This window comes from Sceloporus occidentalis, unplaced genomic scaffold (assembly GCF_023333645.1).
Source record: "Sceloporus occidentalis isolate IW3139 unplaced genomic scaffold, rSceOcc1.0.p SCAF_46, whole genome shotgun sequence".
NCBI lineage: Eukaryota > Metazoa > Chordata > Lepidosauria > Squamata > Phrynosomatidae > Sceloporus > Sceloporus occidentalis.
This window is the reverse complement of record NW_028317026.1, coordinates 5,208,671-5,230,485: the sequence shown is the minus strand read 5'-3', so window position 1 is coordinate 5,230,485 and position 21,815 is coordinate 5,208,671. Positions and strand designations below refer to the sequence as shown.

General features: G+C 40.9%; 1 protein-coding gene across 1 annotated transcript in view; it reads right to left on the bottom strand.

Moving 5' to 3' along the window:
* The window catches only part of LOC149289363 (synaptopodin-2-like), a 100,628-nt gene that overhangs the window by 11,657 nt on the left and 67,156 nt on the right, over positions 1-21,815 (bottom strand). Inside the window, exons 2-4 of the mRNA XM_089490744.1 lie at positions 16,514-16,665; positions 7,511-8,298; positions 1,200-3,355 (exon numbers count right to left, since the gene is read on the bottom strand). Of these exons, the coding sequence (XP_089346870.1) occupies positions 1,200-3,355; positions 7,511-8,298; positions 16,514-16,665 (3,096 nt within the window). The remainder of the gene's footprint in view (positions 1-1,199; positions 3,356-7,510; positions 8,299-16,513; positions 16,666-21,815) is intronic.

The following is a 21,815-nucleotide window of genomic DNA, read 5'->3' as shown; positions in this document are numbered from 1 at the left end:
CAAATATGAGTTTTATAGGATCTCAAGGCCTAGAGACCTAGATATATCCCATGGCAGCCTGTTGTTTCTCTGACTAGCACGACTAGGCCAGTGAGCAAGAAACTGTCAGTCTCCATATGGTGTTTTAGTGCAAACGTCTAAATTCGCTAAATATGGACATCTGAAGCTCTACAAGCTACTTAGCTAAAAAAATATATATATTTGTTATTAGAAGACGGCTTCAGTCCAACAATTTTAAGTTCTAGTTAAAAAATAATAAATACAAAATATTTCCTTGACCTTCTGGCAGTATAGTTGAAATTCATCCAACTGGTAGTTACTTTTGCCCCACTGTTTTTTGTCTAAAATCAGATTAGTTATGTTTTGTATTGGAAACAATACAGAAGCACTGCCTCATTCAATGGCACCCAACCAGGACCTTAAGGAGGTACTGATGTAATTCTTACTTCTTAATGCTAAAATCAAGACATTTTACCAATATGTTGATTCTAGTTTTAATGCTAAAAAAAGAGAATAGGCAACTATATTTTGTTATGGCTGCCCACTAGTGGTTACCATGCATGTGCATGAAGACAATGAAGCCGTGAGTGTAGGGTCCTATGAATTACATATCCATTCTACGGTCTCCTGATATCCCAGGATCAGTCACAGTTGGCTCTCAGTGATAAAAAAAAAACTAAAAAGACAGACACATCAACCAAAACAATCAGCAACACTTTGCAAGCTAACTGATCAATTGTATATACTACTGCTTCTAACTTCTGTGTAACATAACCACAGAGTAATTCATACTGATCAATGAGAAGCGTCAGGAATTGATCCTAAGTGATGTAAATAAAAATATATCAATGTAAAACAATAAAAATGTGACTGCATAATAGCTTTTGGTGAAGTTCTCTATCTTGTTAGAGCATAAAGCGAACAGTCCTGAATACTTAATAGTATACAACTGTATGCATCCATTTGGGATACCAATTACAGAAAGAAGAGATACTATCCTAGATATATTTTTTGTTTTATATCAGTGGTATCATATTTGGACCCAGATTAAAGGATGATACAATGTTATGGTATTAAGTATACCCAGGACTTGACGCATTTGGTATGTCAGATCAACACCACAAACAATTTATTCCTTTAGAAGAGGAAACAAGGTTCCACATTCAAAACTACTCTTCACCAACTTCTGGTTTCCACACCTGGGCTGCAACACCAGCTTTCTTTGCAGAAAACTTCGGCCTTGGTGGAGGGACCAATGCTGCTAACGGCGATTCCTGTCTTGGATACATGGGATATCCCACAGGGGACGAAGCCTCATTGGTTGGGGTGAAGACACTTGGCTGGAACGAAGGTTCTGCATTGTAGAATGGCTGAGGAGATACAGGCTTTGGCTGGAAATTGGTACTTGAAACGGTTTTGGTTGGTTTTATCGACTGTGCTTGTCTTGCAGGTGGCAGCGTTTCTGACTTCGACGCTGCTGTCTCAGATGGAGGTTGAAAAGTGAACAAGGAAGAGTTGAGCTGGTATGGTTGATGCTTCATAACTTCAAGACTACTGAGAGCTTTTGTAGGCTTTTTCTTGTTGCTCTTTGATCCATATGCTCCAGTGTTGGTTGCAGATTTGTTAGCTGCAGGAGGGTAAAGTGGTGACTGAATTGGATTGTATGCTACAGGAGGAGGGGCACGGACATTTGATGAATATTTCCAAGAAGAAGGTAGAGATGGGGTTGGAGACATTGGTCGAGGTGTGTGAGCTTGTACAGTGGCTGAATCTACCACATACTTTTCCATACGAGACTGCCTCTTAGCAAACAACTCTGCACCTTTACCTCTTAAAGCTGGCATTTCATAGGCAGGACCTCCCCCTCCTGCAACTGAAGTATTGCCGTGTGGAGTAATAGGAGGTGTTTTGGATGGATGTTTTTGGTTTACACCAGCAACTTCTGTGGAAGGACCTCTGTAAGGACCATACAAATTAAGAGATGTTGGAGGATTATAAGAATGGAAAGTTGTCTGTGGTTGTGTTTGATCTGTACTCTGAGACAAGTTCTGGCTTGGCAGGACTTGTGGTGGTGCTGAAGCTACAGATGGTGGTGCCCACACAGGTGAAACAGGTGTTACAGTAGTAGGAGATTTGACAGAAGGTTTAGGGGCAACAGGTGGAGGAGTTTTTTGTTTACACAGTTGAACTTGCATAAAGTTGCAGGCCTCTGCTCCCAAACTAAGGTAGTCTTCTTCTGGTCCTGATTCATTACCAGTTCCAGTACCACGCTTGCTTTCTGTATTCTGAACTAAAGAGAGAAGTTCTGGATTGGGGCTAACCTTCGGCTCTTCTTTGAAGGTAAACATAGGCTTCCCTGTCCTTCTTTTGCAATCCTGTAGTATTCCTGTTTTGCTGGCAGGAACTGCAATTCTTTCATCTCTAGAAGCTATGTGTTCCGTTGGATATGAGGGCGACCACACAGCTGCCTGAGTTTTGCCTGATACAGGTGAAGACACATGATACATTGGCTCAGGAGGTGGAGTGACTGAAGAATAGGGAGGTGGTGCTGCAACATCTGAGATTGGACTTGTAACACTTCTACTAGATGAAAATGGTAGTGCTACTCGATTCTGACTCTCTCCAAAAGGTTTAGCTGTTCTGTTTAGTCCTGTGTTTTTTTGCACATCAGAAGACTGAAAGGGTGAACTTAGCTCATGCCCACCAATTATGCCATTTTGCACCCTTCCTTGGCTTACTTCTATATAACTTTTACTCACACAGGTTTGTGTTTTAACCGTTTCACTATGCTGTTCCTGGTGGGAAACCCCATTACTAAAATTCTCTGTCACAGACACCTTCTGTTCCATATTTTGCTTTCTGATTTCTTCTTGTTCTGATGTTATCTGCTCCATCCTCTGCTTCCTTCTTGCAAACATGAGGACACCTTTACCTTTGGTATCTGGAAGCTCCTCCATGGCCTCACCACTTTTAAGTTTCTTTTCAAACTCTACAAGACCAGTGTCCCAGTCAAAAGTCACAACCTTTGCTTCGTTGTCAGGATCTGAAAAGAAATCTTCATCTAGATCTGACTCGCTTGCTCCATACAAAGTGACTTCAAATGTGTTTTCTTTATTAGCTTTGTCTTCGTTCTCGTCCTCACCTTCGTCGTCCTCGTCGTACTCTTGCTGCTCAAGCTCCCCAGTCCCGTAGCTAATTAAGGTATACTTCCGGGCCCTTTGGCGACGTTTCTTAAACATCAACACCCCCTTAGACGATGGGTTTGGAGCAGCTGTTAGCAGCAGGGCAATGCTTTTACACTTAGACTTTGCTTCTTTCACTTGCTTCTCAGAGAGACTCTCACTTCGCCTTAGCCCTAAGAGAAGGATCAAACAGAAAACTGCAATTAATATGTCATAGCAGCCCATGCATTAGCAAAAACTATGATATGCATTACCAAGTCACCCCACAATGGCATTTATAGTTTCTAACAGTGGAGCATAATAATTCATGACTAGTGCTTTTTTTTAAATGGTCCAGTTTCACATTTTTGGATATGATATATTTGTCAAAGATAGGGACAGATTTCTAGATGTCACATAAGGTATATGTAAATCCATTTTTAAATACCCAGTGTATGCGATGAGATCTTGTAAATAATGTACTTCTGGTGAAGACTGTGACTATCTTTAGTCACAGAATCTATAAATTAAATATAATGCTTTAGAGTACAAATCTTGCTGAATAAAAAAGGAAAAGTAAATTGGCTCCCATAGCATTAGAAGTTAAATGAAAAAAGTGCCTGCCAAATTGTGCTGTGACAGTAGCGGAGCTGGTAGAATGCAATTCACGTAACTTTTTCATATAAGCAATAAGGGTGCTAGTAATTTTCTATGCGCTGTGATGAAATAGCCTCCAGAAGCAGAGATAACGGTAAAAGACATTTTGGAGAGGTGATGCCAGCATAAGCGCATTTTACTGGCATTGTAAACGTGTCAGCTTAACTAAAGGCTAACCTACAGTATATTTGAGGTTTGTATTTTAAATTCCCTGGACATACACTGTGATTACTACCGTCCTACCAAGATTGCTGAGATTGGTGGGGACCCAACTCCCACCAGTACCAGCATTCTCTAAAGGCTTAAGGTTTGCAGAATGGATGATATTGCAAAAGTAATGTTAAGGACTATGCAAAACAATACAAAAGTATTGGGACACGTGACCATTACACCAGCAGGGACTTTTATGACATTATATTCTAAATACATAGACCTTCCACAAGATTTTGAAGTGTTTCTGTGGGACTTTTTGCCCATTCATCCTGGCTCACAATCTCTGTACCAGTTAATCTCTCATGTGTTTAATGGGGTTGAGGGCTCTGTGCGGGCCAGTCAAGTTCTTCTATACCAAACTCATCCAACATGGCTTTATGGAAAAAATTGTAGTATTAGACACCATCAATGGTCTCCATGAATACACTACTGGATATGGGTCCCAAGCAGTGTTCCCTCTAAGCTGTGCGCTTGTGCGCACGCACATAGCTTTTTTAGAGAGCGCACATGTCCAAAAATTGTGCGCACAACAGTTTTTCCCAAAAAAAGAAAAAAATAATAATTTTTTTGAAACTTTATGCGGTGCGGATATTGTGCGCACAAAATTTTTGCTCTGTGAAACTTTTTGCACAAGACAAATTTTCTGCGCACGCCAACTAAGAAAAATTAGATAGAACATTGGTCCCAAGTCCACTAAAATTAATCCACGTTGGGTGGACACAACGTGTGAGGTGCAGGTTCAGGTATGCCTTACCACAGAACAAAGTGTATGTGCTACCGTGTCACTGCATTTTAAATGATAAATAAAAGTTCTTTTACTGACCTCTACATGAGGATTAGGATTGGCTGCATTCAATGCTGGCTATCCGGAACAATCAAATTGCTTTTTTTTCATGTCTTTATGGACCTTGCTTTGTGTACTGGGGCACAATCATGTTGGAATAGAAAAGGGTATTGCCTAAACTGTTCCCACAAAGTTGGAAGCATAGCATTGTCCAAAATGTCCTTGTATGCTGAATCCTTAAGATTTCCTTTCACTGGAAGTAAGGGGCCCAACCCCTGATTACAATAATTAAGAAGTGTATCCCAATACTTTTGTCCATATAGTAGTGGACAAAGCAAAGTCCATAAAGACATGGTTGGATGAGTTTAGTGTGGAATAACTTGACTGCCCGCACCAAGCCCTGACCTCAATCCCACTGAACACATTTGGGATGAACTGGAAAGGAGATTGCGAACCAGGCCTTCTTGTCCAACATCAGTGTCTGACCTCACAAATGCTCTACTGGATGAATAGGTAAAAAAAAAACCCAGAGAAACACTCCAAATCTTATGGAAAGCATTCCCAGAAGAGTGGAAGCTGTTATAGCTACAAAGGGGGGAGCAGCTTCATATTAATGTCTATGTATTTAGAAGGCAAATGTCATGAAAGTCCCAATGGTCGGGTGTCCCAATAATTTTGTCCATATAGTGTACGTTCAAATTACAAGTTGTTGGTTTTTTTAATTTGCAGATACTTTATTTAGCTGTTTGAAACAGGTACCTCACTATGCAGCACAATGGACCTAAAAGTAGGTCTGACCTTATATTAAAAAAATATTAAAGGTTTTATAGGTTTTATAGTATTATACACAATAAGATTGATACCACTGATCTCCTGAGCCTTAATTTTAGTCATTGAAATCTGGATCAAGAAAAGGTGGATAGTCAAAAATGTTCTAGATCACTAAAAGTGCAATCTCTGAGAGGTCTAAAGCAAGGTACTTGCATAACATGGTCCAAGAAGGGTTAAACATATCTATTTTATTTTTAAATTTAAGTGTCCAGCCACATTTAAGAAGAACATTATTTTGAAGGGATACAACACGAACACTGGAAGGAAGTTTTTTGATCCCAGCTGTTTTGGTTACACTGTAAGAATATATTTTAGGTGATTCATCCTCTTCTAATTATCAGGAACCAATGGAACTAATTTAACATATCAGTGATCCAAATATAGAAATAGGCAATAAGAGCCATTGAGCCCACCTAGTATAATAATAATTATTATTATTATTATATTACAACCTCCACAGTCATTTAATACAAAAAAGGGAGATTTTTGTTAATCATACATGAGTTTAATTTGCAATGCATGCATTCCCGGCAGTCATTCCTTTTTTTTACTCTGAGTTTATGTGACAGCTCTTAACAGCTGATTAGATAAACAGCCAGTTACACACAGATGCAGCGTTTGGAAGTGTCAGGAGTCCTGTTTCAATCTGTGCTCAATCTACACACACATTATATATATATATATACAGATAAATATATATATATATATATATATATATATATATATATATATATATATATATATATACAATGTAGGCTTTTAAGGGGAATACTTAGATAAACCAACATTTATAATCATTATTTAACACTGTGATTTGCAAAGATGTATCTTCTGCAATGGCTTCAATATAACTTTTATTGTCATCAGGCCAATAAGAGAAACATCTAGTGTATTTGGTAACATAAGCCCATGTAAGTATCTGCATTCCATGTAAATATCGCCTGCTAAAACCGAACAGATCAGAGTAGCGTGTTTGCCGCCCGTCAAACGATGATAGATGATAAGCTTCTGTCTTTCTCACTAACAAATATGTCTCCTGTCGTACAGATGTAATAGAGACGTCACATATATAATACTCTACTCCTCCTTCACGCTCTCAGCTTTTATGAATAACCATACTTTATGTGCGTGAGCGGCTATGTTTAAATACAAGGAGTGACGCAATTGAATCTCCCTCAATGCCATAGGATAAAGGATGAAAGTACATCATAGTACAAATCATTATTGCATCAGGACAACGCTAGCAGTGACAGTATGGGGATGAATCATATAGTTTAAATGAAATACTTTCAAGTTATACAAACTTCCTTTGTGTTTTCAATTATTTTCCATGTAACCGTACCAGTGCTACTAGCAAGCATAAGTGAATTGTGTGCGCTCAGCATATACTTTAAGGCTACGTCAACCTACTACTCAGAATAGATTTTGCGGCTGACCTCTAGATGTAGCAATGCAGAAGATATAGTAAGTTCACAGTCTAGAGGACTCACAAAATGGAACGGATCATGTAACTACCTAGAATTACACATGCTGGTGTCTGTCAAACTGCCTTCTGCAAAGATCATCAAGCTTTCTAAACTGTCTACCTTGTACTATAAATGTGAAGTTCCACAGCCCAGTGTCTTAAAATGTAAGTGTATAGAGCAACACATGCAATAGTATTGAAAACTGGCTTCAATTGAATAGTGGGTGTCAAATGGAATCAGTACGTATGATCAATATAACACATTCACAAACTTAAAGGAAAGTTATTTTAAAAAAAAAAATAAAGAAAAAAAATGAAGACAAAAATTAGTGAATATTCTCTACAAACGAAATTTTAAAAAATGATGTGAATAATTTTGGTGTACAGTAGTGTACTTACTTGCGTGCCTCGCCCTGTGTTTGTTGGGTCTGATATGATCTCTTTCAGCCTGCTGGTCCTCCTCTCCTTGCTCTGAGTCTTCTGCTTTGATTCCAAAGGAGACAGCAGAAGGAGGTGTCCCTGACTGCCCTCCTTCCTCTCCAGATTCAACACACCCCCTGACAGACAGAGACCTGGACTCATTCTCTCTGCCAGAGCAGTCTAGGATCAATTCAACTCTGGGGAAAGATGGATCTTCCACCTCTCTTGCTGCGATAATTTTTGTCTGTGGTCTGCCCACTATCTGGAATGTCGTAGATGACTGCTGGACAGGTTGCTCTCTCTGACTAAGACACACTTCGGTCATAGATATAGTGTTCCCTTGCTGTAGACTGTCTTCTGTTTCTGAAGATTGGCAGGTTTCTGCACCTACAACAGTCACAGTAGGGGTACCCGATCCTAAATGTATGTCCTGCGGAAGGGACAACTGCAGTTCAACCATTGGGCCTTGTCTTCCTTCTTCTGTTCTTCCTTTCACAGGGATCTCACCTGTCACACAAGCCTTTGGAGTTTCAATAACTTTAGGGGTAATCTTGTGGGGTTGCAATACCTCTTTCTCAAAACAAACAGTTTCCCCCTTTGTCTTTGCGAAGAAAGCCTGGTTTTTATTTTCAGGGTTTTCATCTGCCCTAGGAGCAGATTGCGATGAACGTCTGATCTCCAGTGTAGTGCTCTCTGTGTATTCCTGTCTGTTACAAAATTCACCTTCTCCATTTGGATTTTCCAGCACCAATGTCTTGTTTAATGTCCTAAAAAAAGAAGAGAACACTGTAACTAAGCTGACATCTCACATTGTGAAGTCTCCAGTGAGAAAAACCTCTTAATCTATCTAGCCTCAGTTTGAAACCATTACCTAGTGTAAACGGGCTTCACAAAATAGGTTAGGGTTTAATCACTTCTTGATGTCTTCTATATTGTTAAATTAAATCTAGCACTCAAGGGATAATCATTTAGTATTTGGAATTGTATTAAAGAAAACTGAGGTATTTGGTTATCACTGCAACTGTACGGGCTTTAATCATGCTGCCTAGATCAGGGGTCTCCAAACTGGGGCCCTCCAGCTGTTGCAGGACTACATCTCCCATAATGCTCTTTCCGCTCAGAGGCTTTCAGAGAAGTATGGGAAATGTAGTCCTGCCACAGCTGGAGGGGCGCATCTTGGAGCCCTTGGTCTAGATGGTGACGCTTTGCAGGGAGTTGGCTCTGTAGTTGTGAAGAGAGGAACACTGACCCAGGTGAAGGGTTGTTTGGGTAATAAAATGTTTATTAGTTGCTATGTACTAGTTAAATTCTTTAAATGGAAATTTGGCTATTATTTCATCTGGATATGAAACAACAGTTTATATCAACAAATACATTTATTATTATATTGTCTACAGTGACATTATACATAATCCCTGAGCATTAACAAATACAAGTTATACCGTATTTGCTCGATTATAAGACGACCCTGATTATAAGACGACCCCCCAAAATCTGAATATTAACTTAGGAAAAAAGAAAAAGCCTGAATATAAGACGACCCTAAAGGAAAAAAGTTTTACCAGTAAATGTTAATTCATGTAAACTATTTTTTTTAATAAAAGCTATGATTGAGAAAAATATTTTTTTTGTTTTTATTTCTTGTATTTTCCAGCCTGTCCCCCAGTTACGCACATCTGCCCCCAGGCTTGCCACACCAATATGGCACTGTGGCCCATGATATGCCTTTTAACCCTCTATATGCCACTGTGCCCCATGGTATGCCTTTTGACCCCCTATATGCCACTCTGCCTCCAGAAATGCCTTATACCCCTATATCCCATTCTGGCATTTAGGGGGTTAAAATGCATATTATGGGGCAGAGTGGCATATAGGGAGGTATAAGGCATTTCAGGAGGCAGAGTGGCATTAAGGGAGTTAAAAGGCATTGTATAGAGCACTCTGCCTCCAGAAATGCCTTATACCCCTATATGCCACTCTGGCATTTAGGGGGTTAAAAGGCATATTATGGGGCAGAGTGGCATATAGGGAGGTATAAGGCATTTCAGGAGGCAGAGTGCTCTATTAAATGCCCCCTTAACGCCACTCCAGAAATGCCCTATGCCCCCATTTAACTAACACACACACACACACTCTCTCCCCCCCCCTCCCCTCCCCTCTCCTCTCTCCTCTCTCCTCTCTCCCCTCTCTCCCCTCTCAGCCCTCTCTTACCGGTGCTTCCAGCCGGGGCAGCGGGTTGACGTCGCCTTCTGCTGCAGCCGGAAGGAGGTGGAGTTGGCAGCGGGGGTTTGTATGCGTCCGTCGCGTATACTTTCCCCGGCTGTCAGAGATCAGAGATCTCTGACGGTCGGGGAAGGTCTACGCGACGGACGCAGACAACCCCCGCTGCTAGCCACACCTCCTTCCGGCTGCAGCGGACGTTGTCTACGCGGATCGCGTAGACGTCAACCCGCTGCCCCGGCAATACAGCAGGAAGCACCGGTAAGTGTGTATGATGGGGGGGGGGGGGGGTGAGACAGGAGGATCCAGGTCCCCTGCAGCGGTGCGGGGGATCTGGATCTTAGTCTCCTAATCAGACTCTATTTGAGGTCTGATTAGAAGACGACCCCGATTAGAAGACGAGGGGTATTTTTCAGAGCATTTGCTCTGAAAAAAACCTCGTCTTATAATCGAGCAAATACGGTAATAAATGGATCTGTGCCTTCAGTTCAAACTAAGCAAAACACTGGGATTCTCTTTTTTTTAAATAAAAGGTGTGTTACATCACTAAGCATTGTGTTGGGACTAATGACCCTGCGCTATTTATAGATAATATGGGTAGGTATCTTCAAAGTTATCTCACGGAATTCTCAGCTCAATTGAAAACTCAACAGTAACCATCTTTTCGAATATAAAAATTGAAATGTTTGCATAAACTCGCATCTATTCTGATAAGAAATGGGGGGTCACCATAGACCTAGACAGTCGCAATGATTTCACTATGTTGGGTCCCAGAATGAAATGTAAGTATCTGATCACAGGCTGTGTTATGTCAACGAGAGGCAGCCATCAGAGCAGCTGTATTGGCAGCCATAGAAAAATATCCTCTAAGAACCCTTATAAACAGTACATAATACCGTATTTGCTCGATTATAAGACAAGGTTTTTTCAGAGCAAATGCTCTGAAAAATACCCCTCGTCTTATAATCGGGGTCGTCTTATAATCAGACCTCAAATAGGTCTGACTATGAGACTAAGATCCAGATTCCCCGCAACGCTGCAGGGGACCTGGATCCTCCTGTCTCCCCTGCCCAAACCCCCCCACCCCCAACTTACCGGAGATTCTGAGTCCCCGGTGTGTAGCCGGGGCAGCGTGTAGACGTCTACACGATTCACGTCCGCTGCAGCCGGAAGGAGGTGCACCAGGGAATTCTCTCTGACAGTCGGGGAAGGTCTTCGCGATGGACGCAGACAACCCCAGCTGTTAACCGCACCTCCTTCAGGCTGCAGCGGAAGTTGACTACGCAAATCGCATAGACGTCACACGCTGCCCGGACAGCACACCGGGAGTCAGAAGCACCGCTAAGTTTTTTTGGGGGGGTGTTAAATGGGGGGCATAAGGCATTTCTGTAGGCAGAGTGCTCTATGAAATGCCTTTTAACCCCCTTAATGCCACTCTGCCTCCAGAAATGCCTTTTAACCCTCTATACATGCCACACTGCCCCATAATATGCCTTTTAACCCCCTAAATGCCAGAGTGACGTATAGGGGTATAAGGCATTTCTAGAGACAGAGTCGCACATAGGGGGTCAAAAGGCATATCATGGGGCACAGTGGCATATAGAGGGTTAAAAGGCATATCATGGGGCACAGTGGCATATAGTGGGTTTAAGGCATTTATGGGGCAGAGTGACAAGTCTGGGGGCAGATGTGCATAACAAGCCTGGGGGCAGGTTGGAAAATAAAAGGAATTAAAAATATTTTTCTCAATCATAGCTTTTATTAAAAAAAAATAGTTTACATGAATTAACATTTACTGGTAAAACTTTTTTCCTATAGGCTCTTCTTATATTCAGGCTTTTTCTTTTTTCCTAAATTAATATTCAGATTTTGGGAGGATCGTCTTATAATCAGTGAGGTTTCGCCCAGAGCATACTAGATATTTATTACGCTTATATGATGATCATTAAATAAACTGCCACACTGTTTAAAGTCTTGTTTCTATAGACACATGTTATTTTCAAAATCTACGTATGGATAAATGGAATGTGCGCACCAATGTAATCTCGCTGCATTAACTATGCATTATGAAGGGCTAAATCCGATCTCCATGCACAAGAAACATGCCTGGCTTCCATAATTAATGCTGCAAGATAACAACATTAATTTAGTGGAAAACCCGAAGGTCTTGCAAATGAGTACAATCAAAAGCTATAATCTCCATGCAGAAGAAATGTACCACATACATGTTTATAATGAAGGCATGTTTTTTTACATAGACTAATTTTTTTAAGTAATTTCTCTGCTCACTGATGGTCACAAGGAGAATGTTTAACCCATCGAGTTCCAGATGGATGGTATTCACAGGGTTAACATTTGATCATGTAATTATTAGACTATTATTTCTAATGAGTTTACAGCATGTCCGCTGACATCCCTAATTATAGAGGAAATGAGATTGGAATTGAATTGTTGTTCTAGAGTAATTCTAATGTAAAAGGCTTTGCTGTTTTGTTTGTGGATATGTATAAATCTAAGCAAGAGGTATCCATTGTACAGCTCTACAGAATATGATGGCACTTTATAAAACAATAAATAATAATATTAAGGGTAAACTGTGACAGTCTAGAAATGTCTGAACAATAACTATCATGAGAGACTGTAATAATCAAGAATGTGCAGCGGGTCTGTACATTTTCCAAATCCTATGTTCTGTCCACTAAATAAACCTGTTTACAGATTTAATAAACATCATATGTGTATCAAAAATTCATCACGTGTATTACAAAAGAGAGACATTACCTGTTTTAGGTTATCTGAGAGTCATGAGAGTTGTAGCTCTACAACTGCTGTAGAACACCTTGTTGACCTGCTCTAGGACATAGTTTAATGCTATATATTGAGCGGAGAGGAGAACAGTCCTATTGTCTCACTTCCCCCTCAACCATCGACTAGATTGTAAGCTCCCAAGAGCAGGGCTCTCCTCTCCTTTGCACCAGTTTCTTATTGGATGTCTTTTAGTATGTGAAATTTATTCTAAAGACTGTAGCAGCGCTGCGGAATCTGCCAGCGCTTTATAAATAAATGTAATGTATATTGCTGAAGCGTTTTGCATAACTCACAGCATTTTAGATGAAATAAGTACATCATACTTCAGCAAATAGGAAATGAAAAGCAAGGTTTGCATTTTTCTGTATAATACAAAAATATCGTGTTTGCTCGATTATAAGGCAAGGTTTTTTCAGAGCAAATGCTAGTTAGTCTGTTTTGTTGGGTACCAATAAACATTGCCTTGTAAGACAGTAGTCTGAAGAGCAGAAGGGTGTGGAACTTACACTACACAGGCACCCTTTTGAGCTGTGCAAATTATCTGGATAAGAAGCTAGACACATAGTGGAAGGGGTTTTTTCCTCCTTAAATGGTCCTAAAGGTTTTCAGATACATGTTTGGTGGACGTGCAATACACCATAACCACAAGCAATAATGATTTCAGAGGAAACCATCAAATCCAGTGACAGGACTGACAGATACTTCAAAACATTTTTATGTTCAACCTGTATGGGGAAGAATAACATCTCTTACTCTCCATAGTCCGACTGAAGCAGCCAATTACTGGAAAGAAATATGTGTTTTGGGGAGTCTCGTAGAGCCCCTGGAAGTCTTGCACAAGACAACGCTGGAGCTGGATGTCAGTGCGTATTCTGTGCGTGCGCAATGGTATGCAAGAGATAGGTTCTGCCTGTTCTCCTGCAAGACTAGGAGTAGGAGGACAGGCGAAGATGGCATATGCCTAGGGGTATCTTGCTGAATCCCTCCATGCATTTGCAATAGAGAGAAGGTGGTACCCCAGCTACCCCAAATTCAATGTTTTACAATAAATTTAATGATCTATCTAAGATTCAGATTAATTAAAAAAAAAAACTCAAGCACTACAACCATGCTCACTCATAAGTGATTTGTTACCTAGCAATAACTGCTAAACCTTGCATGCACGTATAGAACATATAAGGTAAACTAGCCATAACAAATTATCAGGATTCACTTGGATGGAAAATAAATACAACATATCATATCTTTGGGGAAATAATCCTATGTTTTACATAGATACAATATTAATTGTCTGAGACTGCTCATTTCTGGTAATGGAGGGGGTTAATTGTCTGAGACTGCTCACGGCTGGTAATGGAGGGGTTAATTGTATGAGACTGCTCATGTCTGGTAATGACTGTGTGTATATTATAATATAAATATATTATTAAATCTGAAATCAGCATGGTTCCCAAAGCTTCCTAATTATTTCTATAATATACAATGTATTTTTATGTCTATGTGACAGTGTGTGCATATGTGAATCAGTGTGTATGTGAGTGATATATATATATATATGTATAATATATACCTGTGTGTGTAATCTCATCTAAACCATAAAGTGTCCTTGAACGGCAGAAATAAAATGTGGTCACCCTAGCCCTTACCGGTAGAGGAATCACTAGTCTCCGGCGATGCTTCGATTATGTCTTTATTCCCAAATGGCTTGTCTGCACCATCTTTGTGATCTATTCTTAATTTGATCAATGCCTTAATCAAAGCTAATTTACTTAGCATATTAATGTTTGATGAAATGTATGGCCAGATTTTTCAACCTTGGCTCATGGTGGATCGAACCAATTATTTTTTAATCTATTTTAATTTTGAAAAACGTCATTCACACAAAACAATGGATATACAGAGAGACACAAATAATCATAAACACACTGACTAGTTTGGCTTTGGAAACTGATTAAAGCACTCAAACATAGCCCTTTTCATTTCCTCTGGCAATGTGAGACCAGCATACTTTGCCTTCTCTCCTGGCATTGTTTTCTGGAGCTTTACTCTCCTTCTCCTCTCCATAGAAATGTTCATTTTCTTGTACATGGTATTAACCTAACCAATGGCCCTCTCCACAATTTCATTGCGCTGAAGGCAAGGAACACTCTCTTCAAGAAACACTTTCAGAGCTTGTAGCTTCACAATGCACCTTTCACGAGAGCTTCCATCACTATATACTGAGCAAGGCACTGATTGTAGTACACCATAACTACCATCACTACATACTGAGCCAGACATTGATGATGGTACAGCATAACTCCCATCACACTCACTCTCTCAGACACTTACTCAAACGTCCTCATACACACTCTACCTTTTTCATGTTCCTCTCTCTTCCTGCAGCTCCTCTTCTTCCGCTTCTTATGTCTTCATCCGCGTTGACAAGGCATGGATGTGGCTTTAGTGCTGAACATTGAGATATCGTGGGATCTTGTGGGAGCAGGATACGGAGGCCTGTACGAACAGACCCCTCACTCCATTGTTTTTGGGGTGGTTAAACCGGCCCTGTTCCTCCAACTCCCGTTACTATATAGTGAGCTAGACACTCTCTCTGAATGTCTAGCTCCCGTTACTATATAGTGAGCTAGACACTCTCTCTGAATGTCTCCCTACCTTTCCTGTGTCCCTGTCTCTCTTAGTGCAACTCCTCTTCTTCCTCCTCCTTCTCTTCTTCCGTCTTCGTCCGCATCATCAAGGCCTACCGGTCTGCTCTATACGCACATGAATACACTAAGATACATACTCAGACACTAACAAACTTAACCCAAAACACACTAACATACAGACACACACTAACATGCATTCCAGGGCAGACACACACAAATATGCATACCCAGGCAGGCACACACTAACATGCATACCCAGCCAGACAAACACTAACATACATACCCAGGCAGACACAGACTAACATTTATACTCGGACAAACACATACTAACATGCATACTCAGACAGACACACACTAACATGCAAACACGCAGCTCACTTACCCTGCAAAGCCTCAGAATGTGCTTGATGCCGCTCGCCCTGGGTGGCATGATCCTGCCTCCTTCTGAAAGTTAGGGAAATAAAACGAGATAACTCCAGATGTCTGGATTACCTCTTTATCCCTACGCCGGAACATGTCACCATCTAGCTATATGTCAATTATAGTAAAAGCTGCTCAATACCCAGTGAGGAGTAGCTAAAGATATAACCAGAGACCACACACCAATTAGCAGATGATGTCAGCTCAGGAGCGCAATATCAATATTGATACAAATGTATCTAGTGACACACACAGTAAAACTTAAGTAACAGGGTACTCACTGATAATCCTCAATATGTTGCAGTATCCAAGTTCCAAAACAGATGATGCATAAACCACCAAATGTTTTGTCAAAAGACAAAAGAAAAAAAACACTATTTCCAAGCCACATTAAAGATAACCTTATGAGATCCTTCAACATACCATCTAGCATAGACCTACCGTAGCTAAGACCAAGCCCACATCATGCAAATTGGACCATCGCCCAGCAACCCTCCTTAGCTTTGCGCCTCAGCTGGGAACTTTCAGTTGAGGGCAGACAAACCAAATTGCCCAATAAGTAAAATATATTTGGCACACATTTACCAAAAAGAGTCCTCAAAAAGCTCAGAAAGGATCTAGTCATACATTCTATCTGAACTCCATGTTACTTTGATGTACACACTCCAATATGTGTATATTGTGAAAAAACTTCTACTAGTATCTTGTTTTCTGTAGATCTCCAATTTGGAGCAGCACAAAAGAAAATCTGCACAACCATCCTTCTGCACAGGTGAATTGGCATGTCTGTGTAATAAATATGGTTGCACACAGTACAATTGTATTTACATTGGCTCTATTTTATTTAATAAAAAGTTTGTTTTTGATCAAGTAAAAGCCAAATTACCTCTTTATAAGCATTTGTAGGTTATCAGCCGACTTTTCAATAAGAGCAACAACTTCTGAGTAGGGTATATCAGTGCAAGGAGTCCCATTGATTGAAACAACTTCATCACCTTCAAATAATCCAGCAGCAGAAGCCTTGCTCATGCTTCGAACCTGGAACAAAGTTAACAGAATAGGGAAACATTCAAAATGTGTGTAGATCAACATTATATACATTGTATAATCATATAATAATAAATATTTTACCAAAAGTTAATTGTTGTAGGCCTCTTAACCTGAGTGTATATGTATTTATTAGTCATAATAATTTAAAATCTTTAGAATTGGTTATCTTCTGCATCTTTAATGTACCGAGAAGTTATGAGACAAGCATTAATTCACTCTTCCCCTAGTGTTCCTTTTTTCTCCCAGTACTGCAATCCTAATGAAAAATTAGCGCTTTTTTTTTACCTCAACACTTTTTAAAAAAGATATAGTATTGCGATGTAAATTAATTAAAAATTGCAGACATTCACAAATTTAGAGGCATCCACTAAGAAATACATTTTGTTTTTGCATTACAACTTATCAGCAACATTTTAAATATTAGAACTCATTTTGTTCCATAGGAGAAAGAAAAACAGCAGTGGTGGTTTCCTAAATGTGACTTGCTTTCATGTACACTTTTATAATGCGGGTATCCTTTCCGGTAATATTATTTTGATCACATTTTTACTACAGTGCAGTACCGTATTTTGAATGATTAATACACAATTGGAAAACTTTTCGTAAATGCATATCAACAAAATAAACAATAGGAAGATATTTTGCACAGTTCAGCTTTAATCGGGTGAATATTTTAACAGCTATAATGTATCCAATTCTCAGTGAAGTTGTTCTGTATATAATATGATGCCAAAATCCTGTGATCAAACATTTACAAATATGGAATGGTATGCCCAGTTAGTAGGGCATACTGTAGGAATGTAAATAGCTATCTGTGAAAGCAATAATGGAATACATGCTTCCTTTACAACACTTAAAAAGTTTGATCAAACAAAGGTTGCCATTAGTGACTTCTTCCCTTGGCAATGTACCGTATTTTTCGCTCTATAAGACGCACCTGCTGATAAGACGCACCTAGATTTTAGAGGAGAAAAAAAAGGAAAAAATATTTTGAGCTAAAAAATGGGCTAAAATATTTATTACAATAACTGAATAAGCTATGAACACAGTAAGACACACACAGTAAGACACACACAGACACAGTAAGACACACACAGACACAGTGAGACACACACACACACACACAGTAAGACACACACACACACACAGTAAGACACACACAGTAAGACCTCCCTCCCTAACCCCCCTTCTCAGTATCTCCCCTCTAACTCCCTAACCCCCCCTTCTCAGGATCTCCCCTCTAACTCCCTAACCCCCCCTTCTCAGGATCTCCCCCCCCCGCCCCGGTCACTTACCTTAAACTCCTGTGTTGGAAGCGTGAGGCGTTTGTCTCGGGTGCCGGCGCTTCACTGCTGAGCGCCGGCGTCTGACGTCATATGCCGGCGCCCAGCGTAAAGCGCCGGCACCCGAGACAAACGCTTCCAACACAGGAGTTGAAGCGCTGAGGCAGGCGGCAGTGGCGGCGGCCGCCGCCAGCAGAGGATTCCTGTATATCTGTCAGGCAGGGGGGCCCGAGAGTTGCCGAGCGGTTGTCTTCAGCAACCGCTCGGCACCCCTTGGGCCCCCCTGACTGGCAGAAATCCAGGACTCCTCTGCTGGCGGCCGCCGCCGCCGCCGCCTGCCTCAGTTGCGACCCCGGATTTATCGGCGTATAACACGCAGGTAGGGTTTAAGCTCCGGATTTTAGTTAAAAAAGTGCGTGTTATACGCCGATAAATACGGTATATCGTTGCCCCCCCCCCCCTCCCTGCCTGCATCTTCGCTCCATAAGACGCGGCTGATTTTTCATCCTACTTTGGGAGGAAAAAAACTGCGTCTTATGGAGCGAAAAATACGGTAATTGCATATTCCATAGAATTAGTAAGCACGTTATAATGCAGTCGACATATTAAACGGGCATAGTAATAATAACCAGGATCCCAAAGCTGAATGGTTACTGTCAAGATTTGTTACTATTTACAGGTATCTGTAGAAGCATTATTAAACACTCATCTATAGACACCAGACAAGCCAAAAGGCTTGTTGTTCCCTCAGAAATCTCATGGTGCTGCCACAACCACACGGGATTCTGGGTAGGCGCATGCAAATAAGGTTAACAATTATCCACTTTATACATGAGAGGCAAAAGGTGATAATTGTTAACCTTATTTGCATGCACCTACCCAGAATCCCTTGTGGTTGTGGCAGCACCATGAGATTTCTGAGGGAAAAACAAGCCGCCTGGTGTCTGTAGATGAGTGTTTAATAATGCTTCTACATACCCCTAAATTTTAGTGGAAGGGTTTTCCATCACCTTTACCCACCATAATTTATGTAATGGGATTTCTGGGTATCTGATGTGTGCATTAATTCATGTGTATAGAAGAGGCTCTGTCATATAAGATCTCACAGCAAGTGACCCTTTATGCACATGCAGATTTCTTATGTTTCTATTTCCTCCTTAAATCAAACACACAAATGTATATTGCCTTATTTTTGAAGTATAATGAGAAAAGTTCATGGAGCAAGACTTCAAAGGTAAGCGAAATTACCGTATTGGCCCGAATATAGGCCGTACTTTTCCCCCCCACTTTAAGTCTTTAAAGTGGGGGTGCGGCCTATATTCGGGGTCTAGCGCCCGACGCCCGGGACATGCAGTTCCGGGCGCCGGGCAGGCAGCAGGGTTAGGATACAGATCCCCCGCAGCAGTGCAGGGGACCTGCATCCTACTCTCTGATACGCTCAGACAGCCTCCTCTGCCCACGGGGGGAGTGCCGGCACGGGAGATTGTCTAAGCGCATCGCGCAGACGTTCACCGGGGGGGCAGAGTGGCAGCATATCTCGAGGGGGGGGGGAGGACAGAGCGGCAGCATATCTTGAGGGGGGGAGGACAGAGTGGCAGCATATCAGGGGGGCAGAGTGGCAGCATATCGGGGGGGACAGAGTGGCAGCATATCTATTAAAAAACTTTTTTTTTTAAAAAGCACCAAACTTTTAGGGTGCAGCCTATATTCGGGTGCGGCCTATATCCGAGCCAATACGGTATTTGTCATTATCACAAACTTACCACTGAATCCAATGGTCTAAACAGTTATGGGTTGGAGACTCCATTGCAAATGTGTATATATAAACACGACTTACTCTCCATAGGGCCCAACTCTTAGAGGGTCAGATGTAATGTAAGAAAGTTTTACTTTACTGTGTGGATGGTAGATAAATGGAATGGAGTCCTATCAGAAGTGGATGACTCATTGAGAGAATTTAAACATTTAAACATGTATTGTCTAAGACAAGGCCAAGGACTGATTAAGATCCGAGTCTTTACTTCCGAGAAAAAAGGATAGATTAGCCTAGTGGTTCTTATTTGCAGTCAAATTCTATTAGACTGGTCCTTATGCTAGACAGACTACACTGATCAGCCATAACATTATGACCACCTGCCTAATATTGTGTAGGTCTCCCTTTTCCCACCAAAACAGTGTCGAGGCATGGACTCCACTAGACCTCTGAAGTTGTGCTGTGCTATCTGGCACCAGGACATTAACAGTAGATCATTTAAGTCCTGTAAGTTGCCAGGTGAGGCCTCCATGGATGCATCCTGGTGCCATGTGTTCTCCAGGTAAGCGAAGCACACACACTCGGCCATCTACGTGATTTAGAAGGAAACGTGATTCATCCGACCAGGCCACCTTCTTCCATTGCTCCCTGATCCAGTTTGTATGCTTACATGCCCATTGTAGGCGCTTTCAGCAGTGGACAGGGGTCAGCATGGGCACCCTGACTGGTCTGCAGCTACACAGCCCTATACGCAACAAACTGCCTATTTTACCTGCTTCTAAAACATCAACTTTGAGGACAAAATGTTTACTTGCTGCCTAATATATCCCACCCACAGACGGGTGCCATGATAACAAGGTTATCAGTGTAATTCACTTTACCTATCAGTGGTCATAATGTTATGGCTGAAACTTCTTTAGGCCTTTCACAAACAGTCCAAGTAGACTAGACATAAATCTACTTCCTAAGAGACAGTAAAGTCAGACCAGCATCTTAAAGCACATTAATAAATACCCAGTCTTAAAGAGAGGGACCTTTCAAATCTGTAAACTGATACCCTTTATTGGGCTAACACAGAAGAAGATTGTAGAAGAAGTTTTGAATTGATAGAGAAACTTTGAAGTTTCAGAACTACTTCGAGCAGCCCCGCGCAATGTATCTCAGTGTCTTCTACTCTCTCCCGCTCTATATGTGTGTGAATATATATATATATATATATCCTAATGGGATATGTTTCCCCCTTGGATGCAGTATTACTAACTTCAAATGCAAATTCTGGCCAAGCATTAATCCATGGAAGTGTTATATTACAAAATGCAAAATCTAGCTTGGCTTGTAAAGATGCCACCAACATACTTTCATTTCTATGAGCAAATCAGGACAAGAAACTCAAGTAGACATGAGGTAATGTCCCTGTAATAAGAAAGCTCTGTGCAGACAACACTAAGCTATCACATCGCCACAGCAGAAGTAGCAATCAATTCAACTTTTCATCAGCCCCTTTACACATGACCAGTAAAATAAATATATAACAAGCTAAGTGTGTTTTTAGCCTGTATTTTAGAAATATTTGCAATATTATTCACTGTTTTCCAGGGTTTCACAGGGTTTTAGGACTGAGTATTTTACAAGCATCTCCAAGTTTGCTGGAATTAAGATCCCAATGATACAAATCAATATGAAAGGGTGGGAGACAACTTTTACCACCTTTCTAAACTCTGTAAAGTCTAAGATTGTGAGGGGCCATATTTTGTTTCTCCCTGCAAGAATTTATAGAATAATACTAAGCAATTGTGATTTCAGTGGTGATCTTAAGCCAAATTTTTCCTCAGTAAATAAAGCCCCTGGAGTTCTAGGACACTTGGTTTTCCGTTACTGGATTAAGACTATTAATGTGCTTCCGTCTTTAAGGATAATAGCCAATCTCACTTAAAATTTTGTAGGGAATTCCATCTCTAAAGATGTACTTTGGTCAGATCCTAACCACCTTCTGTCTATACTCTGGACGAGTGCAGAGATGCAAGAGTATTACATAGACAGGCATCAGAACAGATGCCAAGCAGGATATAGGTGATGTGAGATGGAGTATGTACCAGCCAGCT